Raw genomic sequence first — 13,005 nt, forward strand, 5'->3', positions numbered from 1 at the left:
AGTAACTGAGGATTCTTGCACCTGTGTGTCTGTACAGTGCAGCGTTCCTTGTATGAAATAATTGCACTTTGAGGTAAAACGAAGATGTATTTTGAAGCCTTTTTGAGTTAAACAGTTTGCATAGGACTGCAGTGAATGGTAGACTGATACCCACACTGAAAATTAGCAGGAATGTGTGTTGAGCTTGAAGAAATGATAATTAAAGACGTAACTTCTAAGACGCCTGACTTTCATTTTTATGAATGTATTTATTTATTTTGTAGTATTATTTTTAAGTCATCCTGTTGTGTTTTTTTTTTATGCTGCCAGTGATTTCTGCTACCTGAACAGATGAAGGCTGCCTTTAAAATGTGTAGGTTTTTTTGAAGTGGGATATATGGAATGAGGATTGCAAATCTCCCTCACTGTGGTACACCAGCATAGAAGAAGGTGGTCGTTTTTTGTCAGGATAACTTGTAACACATTTTGTTCAGTGTTTAAGACTTGTTGTGAAGTTTTATTATTAAAGGAAAAATGGAAAAACAAGGTCTTCCCATTACTAATACTCTTAAGTGCTTTCAAATCACAAAATAGTATTTTTATGTGCCTATTAGACCATATCACTGACATCTACTTCAGGCTGAATAACGTAACACTTCGTCAGTTTCATCTCCTTCAGCCACGTTTTGTAGCTTCTGCACCATTGGAGAGCAAGGCTGGAGGAGGTGAAGGTCATCCTATCTTGAAGAGTAATTGCATGTCCTTGGTCAAAACACTGTGAAAATGTGTTTGTCTTTTTTAAAAAGGAGTTAAACAGCAAGGGTTCCATTCTTTATAGCTTTGCTCTAGCATCTGGTATAGCTGAGTCCTGGTCGAACTCCTGAGTTTACAGATGATTCCTGAGGTGTTCATGATGGAAAGAAGAAACAATAGGCTGCTACAGAAACAATAGGAGCTACAGAAGCAAAGAAGGCATAGGTCAGGTTAGGACATCTGGTCAAAGCTGTGGCTGGGCTTGGTGTACAGGTCTAGAGCTTTGTGTTTGGAAGAGGAGGAGGAAGCTGGAGCTGAGAGAGTCTAGGGGACAAGCAGCAGTTGGTATGGATCTCTGACCGAGCTGACTTCAGGGTGAACAAACCAAACAAGGAGATGATGTGGCACTGGGATCAGACCTGGAGCCCAAAGGTTGTGAGGAGGAACTGGAAGTAGTTCAGTGAGGAAGGGCAGAACAGGTAGAATACCCCTAGGGAATTAAAGGGGGGCAAGGACAGAACGAAGAATTTAGGATGAAAATATGGATGTGGTGTTTCATGAAATCACACACGGAGTGTGGATTTGAGGGGGGTTAAACTAGGAGGACGAAGACTTGAATGAGTTGAAATTCATAAGGAATAAGAAAGTAACAAGAAACTGGGACAGGAAAACGTAGGTAAAAAATGGATGAGCTGGAAGAGAGTGTGCCTAAAGGCATAGTGGAGAACTCTTTAGATTGTGTAGGTGGTCATTTTCCTAATTAGCAAGTGTCAGTGAAATTAAACGATTAAGCTTAGTCTTTTCACTCCTTCAAATGTTATACAGCAAAGGTGATGGCCAGGTCCTGTTGTGAAGCAGGAAGTAACACTAGCAATAATATCCATTCAGAGCAATTTTGTTGAGGTTTTGTTTTCTTCCTTCTGTCTTGGAGAACTACACATGTAAAATGTAGCAGCAGCAGCCTTAGGAAATGCCAGTTAAAGCCGATGGGGCAGCCTGCTTTGGCTCTGACCCTTACTGTGCTAGGCGGTCTGAACGCATATTAACAGTAGTTTTTCTCTTTTTGCCAAAGACCCTCATTTTTTGCTGCAGGTTAGTTAATGTGTAATGTATAAATAGCTAGTTAAATATTTGTTTCAGTCTCCTTTTGTGTGGCTTCACATTTACAGCAAACAAGTTAAAATGCTTTGAAACAAAACTTGCTGATTTTTCCTATTCCAAGTTCCAATGTTCATCATACAAGTGTATGTGCATGTAAGTTTATGTGCATTTTACCACAGACTTTTAAAATACCCTCACTCTGTATATTGAGATCTGAGTCAAAACTTGAGGTGGTGTGAATATCTTTTTCTATGGTTACCTGTTTTCAGATGGCAGTGGCTTAATGTCTGGCTCTTGTCAAAGTGCTGTGCAAGGCTTTACATTTGAAAGCATAACATTAAGTTGCAGTTGTGACTTCCTCAGTGCCTCAGTATCCTGGGTCAAGGGTGGTGGTCACTTAAAGCATATTCTACAAATATCCAGTAAATCTTCTGTTGCTGACTAGGGTAAAATTCCAGGATCTAAGCCTCATGTTTAACTGTGACATTTAATTTATTTTCTAGGTATTGTTTTGGAAAATGCCAAGCCGGAAGTATGCTGATGGTGAGGTGGTGATGGGTCGTTGGCCAGGAAGTGTCCTGTACTATGAAGTGCAAGTGACTAGTTATGATGATGCTTCTCATCTTTATACTGTGAAGTACAAAGATGGTACTGAACTTGCTTTGAAGGAAAGTGATATAAGGGTGAGTATGCCTCGGTGTGAATAGCAGTATTTCTAACAGAAAATCATGGGTAAGAATGCATCTTACAAATGGGTATCATTAGCTGTCTTCAAAGGTTGGTGCTAAATGAAATAAAGCTTTTTCCCGTGTGACATCTCATAAGACATTCAGCATGCTGACTGTATTTATAAAGAGGCCCCATTGTGTTCTTTAGGTTGAAAAAGCAGTGATATGATTAGGGGGAAAAGAAGTGCTGTCTTTCAGAAGCTCTGATTGTTTATAAAAAACAATTGGTTTTGAGTAGCGTATAAAGCTGGTAATTGGAGGCTTGGTATTAATTAATAGGAGCTATGTTTTACCTTTTTGGCAGCGATGTACATGACTGGCTTTTTCTTTTGGGACAGAATGTTTCTACCTTGAACTACAGACATTTCATTGCTTTCTGTCTCCTTTGTTTACTTTGTGCTCACAGGTCAGCTTATAAAAGTCGCGTTGTGTAAATTTCGAAGGGGAAGGTTAGGATTGCAGACTTCACAGAGAAATTAATGCGTATGCTTCCAGGGAAGTTTTGTGATGTCATCTAATTTAACAATTTAGCTCTTTTTTTTTTTTTTTTTTTAATGTTGATATGAGCTATACTGCCTCATTGCACCTTGACATGCCAGATGTACAGATAAAGCCAACTAAATGAAATGGCAGGCTTTCTTTTAAGCCTTGTGCTTAAGAGGATGTTAGGCTTATGAGCTCGGTGCTTACATTGGTAGCTTCCTGATTTCTGTAGCTTTGGCAGGAATTGTCTTCAGTTGAACTTGGGGCAGGATTATTTGGGTGTTTGTTAACCAATTTCGTACAGCATCAGTAAAGAAATAGGAGGCAGTTGTGTGAAACTATGTGCCGGAGACATCGTCCCAAAAAACCACACATTTTCTAAAGCTGTTTTGGATGTTGAAGGTAAGATATTGTTGTTTTTCTCTTCTGTCTGTTAGTCACAATCGTCATTCAAGCAAAGGAAAAGCCAGTCTTCTTCGAGTTCTCCTTCCAGAAGAAGTAGAAGCAGGTCTCGATCCAGATCTCCTGGTCGGCCAGCAAAAGGCAGACGTCGCTCCTCTTCCCATAGCAGAGAGCATAAAGATGACAAAAAGAAAATAATTCAGGAAACCACGTTAGCTCTACCGGTATTGCTTTGCTTGTTCTTGGTTGCATCTTTTTGTTGTTTTTTTAATGCATACTGGAATTGTTATTGGAAGAGCCAGGTGTACTTCGTATTCCCTGAGCAGCGTAATTAGCTGCAAGAAAGGCATCACAGAAATGCCTTACTCCTTAGGAAATAGGCTTTGTAGCTTGCCAGGTTGAGAGAAGATTATTGAAATGTATTTTGTGTTCTGTTTGAATGTGGCGATGCTGTGAAGTTCTCAGATTAAATACTTGGGATTAGTTTAGTAAATTACTTCTACTGAAAGCATCCTTTGGCACTGTGAAAGTACTGTGGTTTCTGTTTTGCAGTGAACTGCTTTTAGCTGCATGACCAATAGCCTGGGGACCATATGCTCATTTTAAGTAGTTTGTAGCCAGCAGTTGCACTTAACTTTGGACAAAAAGGTTAACATATTTTTTATGCTGTTCTCCTGGCTGTTAGATGAGGAGTGGGATCCATCTGTTGGGTGTGGTGTTTTTTTGATTGTTTTTTTTGAAGAGAATTTATTTCTTAGAAAACCAAACTTTCACAGTCCTGCAGAGAGTGTCATATATAGAACACTGAAATTTCCTCTGCTTTCACAAGTAGAATTACTAAATATGTGTGTACTTTGTACTTGGCACTTCCTACTGATGAGTTAAAAACAGAATAGTTTCCATGTTACCTCTTAATTTCACTGTTAAATTTAAGAAAAAAGGGTTTTTTCCCCATTTTGAATAGGTTTTCCACCCTTCTTTTTGAGCAGAAACATACTTAGGGTTTTGAACGCACTTGTTTTCATGCAGAGAAGGTCAGAACAGCTGCAGTAGGAATAGATCAGTTAGTGTTTTTAGTTATTCACTATATACTCACACTGAACGGAGATAGTATTCTCAGAAAGATAAAACTAAATCTCCTTTAACCAGAAACCAAGTGAGAACAACACCAGAAGGTACAATGGTGAACCTGACAGTACGGAAAGAAATGACACATCCAGCAAACTCTTGGAGGTATGACAACAGAAAATATTGTTGTATGTCTTAGTGTTGTGTTGTGTTCTACCTTAGCTTTCTCAGAAATCAGTAGGAACAGGCAACACAGTAATCAAGGAGAAATTAGAATACAACATTAAATTCAGCTGACTTGAGTTCAGGGGAGAGGAAGCTGTTGGAAGGTAGAGAACTGATGAGAGTTGCATGACGTGGATTTTTCTCGCTTGTTTTCTCATCAGACCTCCACTTGTTACTTGTGTTCTACTGGTTTTTGGAGAGCCTTCATTGAAATGTATAAGTTTAAGAGCTGTGTAGAAGTAGAACACATATTGTTGTTCATTTTTATTTTTGAATATGAATAATTCCAAAATAAGTTAAAATTGCTAGGATTTGGGGTTTTTTTTCTAAATGCTTTTTTTTTTTAGCAGCAAAAATTGAAAACAGATGTGGAAATGGAGCGAGTGCTCGATCAGTACAGCTTGCGTTCAAGAAGAGAAGAAAAGAAAAAAGAAGAGATCTATGCAGAGAAGAAGATTTTTGAGACAATAAAAATTATGGAGAAACCATCATCAAAAACAAAAGAGCTTGAATTTGGTGGGAGATTTGGTATGTGTGAATATTCTTCCTGTTTGTGGATCCTACTTGCAGACTCCAGAACCATGTTGGTACTTAGAGTAGCCTGTGATGGTGCTGGCAGAAGTCAAAGGAAAATTGCCTATGGTTCTCCTCTGAAATGCAGTGGAGGTCTTGCACAGTGGGATTTAAATGTTGCTTAAATTTTAGTTGGAAATAACTAGCAAAACTTATGTTTTCAAGAGCTAGGTGCTTCCAACTCAAAACTGAAGTATTCTTTATACAGTTTTTTGGGCAGTTTTAAAGGGATGTGTTTGATTCAGTCCTTCAGTTTGCTTCATTCCCCTCTGTAGGAGTGAGACGTCTCTGTATCCTATGATGTGACTGTGAGACTGCTGCTGTTTTGCTGCAGGGATAGATAATGATCTCTTACTTCCTACTGATCCAGATTTGTTGTTGGTAATGAAATGAGTGTTTTATTTTCCATGTTTGTCTTCTAATATTGCGTCATGTCTTTTTACAGGGACCTTCGTGCTGATATTTCTCCTGCCTGCTACTGTGTTGTACTTACTGTTAATGTGCAAACAGGATGACCCCAGCCTTATGAACTTCCCTCCTCCTCTCCCAACACTCGAAAGTCTTTGGGAAACTAAAGTGTTTGGCATCTTTCTTCTGTGGTTTTTCTTTCAAGCTCTGTTCTACTTATTGCCAATAGGAAAGGTAAGCTGGTTAGTAGCAATTGGGTCTTTGTGGATCATTAATTTGTGGGTCAGACTGAAAGGTGGGCTATGTTTTTAGTGCCGTGATGATGAAAGTAGATTAATTGCTTTGGTTATTGCTGATTGTTGTGAGCTTAAAATAACAGAATTTGTTAAGAATTTAATGGCAGTGCATTTCATAGACCTACAGTGGAAAAGGCAGAAAACAGAGTATAGGAGTTCAAATCAAAGTATGGATAGCATCTGCTTAATAGAAATCTAGAAGAATTTCAGATATCTGACTTCTAAACCTGAAGACTCCTTGATACCCAGTGTTCTACTGATAACAGTAGAAAAAATGTTCCTTGCTTTCCAATGCAACTTTCATTTCTGGGGAGTTGCTGCTCTTTATTCTATCTGTACTGATCAGGAAAAATGGCCTATTATTCTCTTTTTGTGACTTGAAGGATACTGCCAGGTTCTGAAAGAATAATAAATTTAGCCAATCAAACTGTTCTATTCTTACACTTTTAACATTAGGGAAGCTTCTGTTTCCTTAATGCTGGTTAGGAGAAATGGTTTTTTTATTTTAAACTGTTACCCTTTTCCTTTTGACATCCAAGATGTGCTTTTGAGAACCAAGTATGGTCTTCAGATTTCAGTGTGTCCAGCTGGTTAACTTGGTTGAATGTCTTTGTGCTGGAGACATCCCAGAGTTTTCTTCCCTTCCAGTGCTCTTAGATTGTATTTCATTGCAACTGTAGTACTTTCTCCTCCCTAGGTGGTGGAAGGCCTGCCTCTTTCAAATGGAAGGAAGCTGCAGTATCGGATCAATGGTAAGTGTGTTGCAATTGCTCATTCAGAAGTTCAGCACACCTACCACATTTGTGGTACTCAGAACCACAAATTAAAGATAATAAATGAAGAAGGAAGAGCTCTGTGGTTAGACTAGGTATTGGCAGAAGCAGTGGATCATATTTATGCTGCCTGAAAACTTCTGTTCTTTGACTTGCATCTGTAGTAGTGGCATAGTCCTGCATTTATTTTTCAGTTTTTGGTAAAGGAAGGAAAGAAGCCATGTGGTTTGGATGGTTCCAGAAAGCCGTTTTCTTGCTTCTTCAAAAGCCAATTCACAAAGCAACTTTGAAAACCTCTTTGAGAAAAGAAAGCTGACAAGTGACAGGGCAACACACAGAGGGCACTGAAAGACAGGACATTTTGTTTGAACGTTAGGAAACACCTCTTAACTGTGAGAATGACTAAGCTCTGACAGTAGTTGCCAGAGAGGTGGAGGAATTTTCATCTTGAGATGTTCAAAAGTTATCTGTCTGGCTGTGGTCCTGGGCAACCTGATCTTGGTGCTGTGCTGAGCAGGTGGGCTGCACAAGTTGTCCTCTAGAAATCCCTGCCATCTTCACCAAGTCTGCAGTTCTGTAAAAGTGCTCAGAGAAAGCACATGTGGAATATCTGTATGCAGCTGCCTCCTTTTTTTTTTTTTTGTGCATCACTCTACTGCCCGTGGTTTTGTATTCTCAAAGTACAGAACTTTTGTGCTCAGATTTTGACTTGACAATTATTTTAATGCTTTAATTACTGACAGCTGTATCAAGGCATAAGTTAATATGAGGATAAATATATACCGGTAGTAGGAAATATGTTCCCTGAGCTGTCCCACAGAGGACTTCTGACCTTCTGCCATTATCCAGTAGTATTGGTACTATTCGTTGTTAGAGTAGGATTTGAAATGGAATCCTATGTTGTAAAAGTGAAGGACTGCTCAGAGCATTCTGCTGTTTAATTTTTTTGAAAAGGAGCAAAAGAAATGTCAGAACACAGATGGAATACCTAAGGTACACTGTGCTGCCCCAGAAATTTGAAGTCAAGAGCATGGGATATGGAACAAAGTATAGAAATATAGGATCATAGAATGGCTTGGGTTGGAAGGGACCTCAAGGATCATCAAACTCCAACCTCCCCGCCCATATCCCATACTAGACCAGCTGCCTAGTGCCCCATCCAACCTGGCCTCGAACACCTCCAGGGATGTGAGGCATCCATAACCTCTCTGGGCAGCCTGTTCCAGCACCTCCCTACTCTCTTGGTAAAGAACTTCCCCCTGATATCAAAGCTAAATCTTCCCTCCCTTGAAGTGAAAGTGTGGGTAAGCTGGACGGGGTAGGTTCTAAGAATGATATTTCTGTTTTAGCTAATATGTTTTTCTTCTGTTTCCTTTAGGGTTTTATGCTTTTGTTTTGACTGCTGCAGCTATTGGAACCCTACTGTATTTTCAGTTCGAACTTCATTATTTGTATGATCATTTCATACAGTTTGCAGTGTCAGCTGCAGCTTTTTCTATGGTATTGAGCATTTATTTGTATATTCGGTCCTTGAAGGCACCTGAGGAAGACCTGGCACCAGGAGGAAATTCTGGTGAGTGATAATTATTTTGGATAATTTATTTAGGGCTGTTTGCTACAGTTTCGTGTTTATATTTAGGTTAGATTTAAGGTAGGTTGTTACAATATCTTGACTGTTACTTTCTCCAAATGTAAAAGTAATGTTGCAAGTTGAGTGGCACACAGTAGTAGCAAGTTTTTGTTTGCACACAGGTAGTGTAAAAATGCTTAACATTCTCTTTGGGTTATCTTGCATAGGTTAAACCCCAGTAGGCAGCTAAATGCCACATAGCCAGCAGGGTTGTATTCCTCCAGTAGGATGGGAGAGAAAATTGGAAGAAAACTCAAGTGTTGAGATAAAGGCAGTTAACTTAAGAGGAAAAGAAAGACCAGATAAAATAAAACAAAGCAAAACCAGCATTTCAAAGGTAGCTTTGAAAAGGTTTCTTTTACTACACACTTGTGTATCTGGTTAGAGTTTTTAAAAGGCAGTTTTGATTCAGTCATCAACCTGCAAGTCTGGAAATTGTCAGCTGTGTGCATATGTCTTTGTAGGACAGTGGATATTGAGAAGAAATCAGCACTAAACATTAAACAGTGTGCTTAGAAAAGGATCATAGACTAACTTAGGAAGTTCACAGACAGAACGTTAAGTATGTTGGAGTGAAGTGTTCAAATACCCTTAGTTCTTTTGTCAGTGCAGCGTGTATATGTGTGGAGGGAAATCATATAATGATTTTACTTTTTTCTTTCTTCAAAGCAGTTCTAGTCTTTAAGTGGCACAGTAACATTCTGCAGCTGTTCTGCACGCTGCTTTTTAGTTGCTAACCCAACACAGGCTATCTGCAAGTCAAGGCATTTCCTTCTTGGCCAGCTCCTTTGATGGTGCCATTGGTAAGGGAATTCTTAGTCACAGGGAAGAGTAAAGTAGTAGGAGGAGAGGTGGAATTAGTGTAAGATCATTATGTTCATGAAAGCCATGATGAGAGCTTTTGGATAAGGCTGAAAACAAGGGCCAAAGTCAAAGAGATAAAACTACAGTAACTTGTGCAGTGTTTGGTCCTTCTAGTAATAACTAAAATATTTGGACTTCTTAAAATACAAGCCACTTAGGTTTTGCTTCATATTTTGCATATACTCTCTTTCACTCTTCTTTATTTTTTCTTTCCCCAAGCTTAATGGTTTTTCATTTATAATGAGAGAACTTCAATAGGGAGTAGCCAGTGCCTTGCAGGGGATGTAGTGATGGATGAAAGGAATAATAGTACTGACAAGGAATGTGTCTCATCTTGCAGGATACCTTGTTTATGACTTCTTTACTGGACACGAATTAAACCCTCGTATTGGCAATTTTGACCTCAAATACTTCTGTGAGTTACGTCCAGGATTAATTGGCTGGGTGAGTCAATAAGCTGAGCTACTTTACCTTTTCTTCTGTGAGTGGTGCTGAGGATACAAAAAGTATTTAAAATCAGAAGAAGAAAATAGAGTTTTGTGTTGATAGATTTTTAAGGATAATTTTTTGTTCACCTTAGGACAATTCCTACATTGTAGCTTGTTTGCGTTGTGAGGAATGAAAACTCCTGTGAGAGTATGAATATGCTGATGCTACAGCTTTGGAAATATAGTTCATATAGTTCAACTTGTTCATGAAACAGGACTTTTAAAAAATCTTAAATATCATTCAGAACCATCCTTATTAAAATGTTCTTTAGCATAATAGGAAAAAAAAACTTGTTTAAGGAAAAATTATAATTAATTTATTCTTAATTAGGTTGTCATAAACTTGGCAATGCTCTTGGCTGAGATGAAGATACATAATCAAAGTATGCCATCGCTGTCAATGATACTCGTGAACAGCTTTCAGCTTCTGTATGTGGTGGATGCTCTTTGGAATGAGGTACAAAATAGCCTTCAGCCCTGTCTTAACCTGAAACTATTTCTAACTAAATTGTTTAATTAATGAAGCTTTGTAAATTCTTAATTCCTTCCTCATTTCTAGGAAGCTGTTTTGACCACAATGGATATTATCCATGATGGGTTTGGATTCATGCTAGCGTTTGGAGATTTGGTGTGGGTTCCATTTGTCTACAGTCTGCAGGCCTTCTATTTAGTTGGACACCCTATAGCAATTTCTTGGCCCGTCGCAGCTGCAATTACTATTCTGAACTGTAAGTTACAGTAAATGTTGTTGTTACTATCAGTAGTCTCTTCAGATCATTGTCTGGTTCATTTAATGTTGCATACTTGCAATGAGTCGGTCAGTTCATGAAATATGCACTGGGTCAATAGAATAGGCACCTCAAAGTACTGGGCTGCTAGCAGAACTGTCAGCTGTGCCACATCACTTCACTTGGATTTCAAACTCAGTGCTACATAAATAAACTGTAAGTCAGTTATAAATGGAAAGTTAGATGTGAAAGTGCAGCTTCTCCAAAGTCTTAAAAGGTAGTCATTAACATGCAAGAGCAGATGTGTCAGTTCTCTAGTAGAATCTCTAGCTTGTTAGAGCTTTGGGAACTGGAGAGTGTCACTTCCTCAGAAACAGAATTGATTTCAGTGCAGTAAGAGTGACAAGGAGCATGTGAGAGCTTTTGTTGAAGGACACAAAGCAGTAGAAAATACTGAAAATAAAAATAAATACTATTTCTTTCCAGGTATTGGGTATTACATATTCCGTAGTGCAAATTCTCAGAAAAATAATTTCCGAAGGAATCCAGCAGATCCCAAGTTGTCCTGTAAGTGCATTCTTTTTAATTCATTCAATCACTTTACAGTGTCTCTTTGGACTCGTGACATGCACATTTCTGTTGTTGTATTGACTGCAATGCTCCGTTCACAGATCTGAAAGTGATACCCACTGCAACTGGAAAAGGGCTTCTTGTCACAGGTTGGTGGGGGTTTGTTCGTCACCCCAATTACCTTGGTGATATCATCATGGCACTTGCGTGGTCTCTACCCTGTGGTAAGTTCCTAAACCGAAAGGAGGTTCTATCTAAAATGGAACATGTACATTTGGGCATCTGACTTAACTTGAAATGTAAAGTGGTCAGTGGGGAGATAAAAGGTTTAATTAAATTAATGGCAAATTTCTGAGTTGCAAGGTTGATGTGACACCTGTTTTCCCTTAAATCTGATCCTTTGTGTCTTAATATAAACTTGATATTTATTTCTAACGCTTTATCATTTAGTAATAACGGGACTTGTTTGCTAACAAGTTCTTCCTTACTTTTTCATTTTGAGGCTACTACCCGAGCTGTAATGTTTTCAAAGCTGTTCGTATAAAGATGGAAAATTCATGCAAGTTAGAAAAATGGCTTTCGGCTCCTCTCTTGCCTGAAGGAGTTTCCTTTCAATACAGGCACACTTGTGAGCATGGCAGATGTTCTGAGGCAGAGCTACTCAACCCCATGGCATAGTTTGGCTTCTGCAGGCCGTGGGCCATAGGGAGTTGTGGCAGAGTGGGTTTTTGACCAAGTAGTTAAGGCCCTAAGTATCAGCAGAGACCAGTTGTTGAAGTGTACGTGTAGGGATTCAGGATTTTAAATTGAAAGTAGACAATACTGGTTAGCAAAAACACTTGTAGGCAGTATCTTGGAAGAGGATTGCTGCATAAAAACGAGGAACTTGAATCCTCTCTTGGTAGCCGCATGGTGGGAGCGGAAGGGGATCAGGTAAGCGGTGCACTCTGAGCAGAGGCAGTTACCGTCCACACCCAAAACAGAAATCCCTGTGTAGTTTGTGGGGCAGCTCAGAGCTCTGGAGACTTAAATACAGTTGTGGTTTTGGTAGCCAAAGAGCTTCAACGTGTGCCAGGCTTGTATACACAGAGTGAAGTTAATGGGTTTGAGACTGAATGTGAAGCTTATCTGGGGAGTCCCCATTTACACAGAAACATGTCGGTTGTATGCGTGCTGTCCTGTTGAATATTGGATGCTTTATTATGAGCACAAGGTGCTTCAGTCTCTTAAATTCACGTCACTGCATGTTGTTAACAGCGAAAACTTTCAGAATTGTTCATGCATTAGAATTGACTTTCCACACTTCATTTTACAGGTTTTAATCACATTTTGCCGTATTTCTACGTGATTTATTTCATCTGCTTGCTTGTTCATCGAGAAGCTCGTGACGAACATCATTGTAAGAAAAAATATGGTTTGGCATGGGAAAGGTATTGTCAGCGTGTACCATACCGCATATTTCCTTACATCTACTAGAGCACTCCACATACCTGATCTGCAAATTAAAATATACCTCTCACCTTTGCACTTGGTCGATTTGTTATCTAGGCTTTAAACATTAATTGTGACCAAACGATGGAGTGCTTTTCAACAAGTATTTGCAAGTAATCCTAAATGCTTATGAGTTATGTGAACTGACTTTCTATGACCTCAATTTAAGAAAAAAAAATTGTGAATTTTAAAAAGTCTTGGAGCCCTAATTTTTCAAGCTAAATTTTATCTAGAATTCTGAGTTTACATTTTTTTTTTATTGCATTAATTAAGCACTGTGATGTAAAGTATATTATTTTCTTAATACAATAAACACAGGAGTTCCATCCAGTGAATTTTTTTGGTGTTACTTGTACCATCTAACTTCAGATGTCTGACTGAGCTGAGTGCAGAACAGAGGCTCTGGGCAGCAGAGCTGTGAGCGGAGGATTCAGCTCCCAGAAGG

The 13,005-nt window shown here is 39.0% G+C and overlaps 1 protein-coding gene across 1 annotated transcript; it reads left to right on the plus strand.

Annotated features, from left to right (window-relative positions):
- Positions 1–2,331: 2,331 nt before the first annotated feature.
- Positions 2,332–12,545, plus strand: LBR (lamin B receptor; the record flags this gene model as incomplete). Its single annotated transcript, XM_079550476.1, has 13 exons — positions 2,332–2,516; positions 3,482–3,670; positions 4,596–4,679; positions 5,087–5,267; positions 5,758–5,954; positions 6,714–6,768; positions 8,168–8,362; positions 9,624–9,727; positions 10,103–10,228; positions 10,331–10,499; positions 10,986–11,066; positions 11,171–11,293; positions 12,385–12,545. The coding sequence occupies exons 1-13, from the start codon at positions 2,352–2,354 to the stop codon at positions 12,543–12,545; spliced, it is 1,830 nt and encodes a 609-aa protein (XP_079406602.1). The 5' UTR covers positions 2,332–2,351.
- Positions 12,546–13,005: the final 460 nt, after the last annotated feature.

This window comes from Tetrao urogallus, assembly GCF_951394365.1.
Source record: "Tetrao urogallus genome assembly, chromosome: 2".
In the NCBI taxonomy this organism is placed as follows: Eukaryota; Metazoa; Chordata; class Aves; order Galliformes; family Phasianidae; genus Tetrao; species Tetrao urogallus.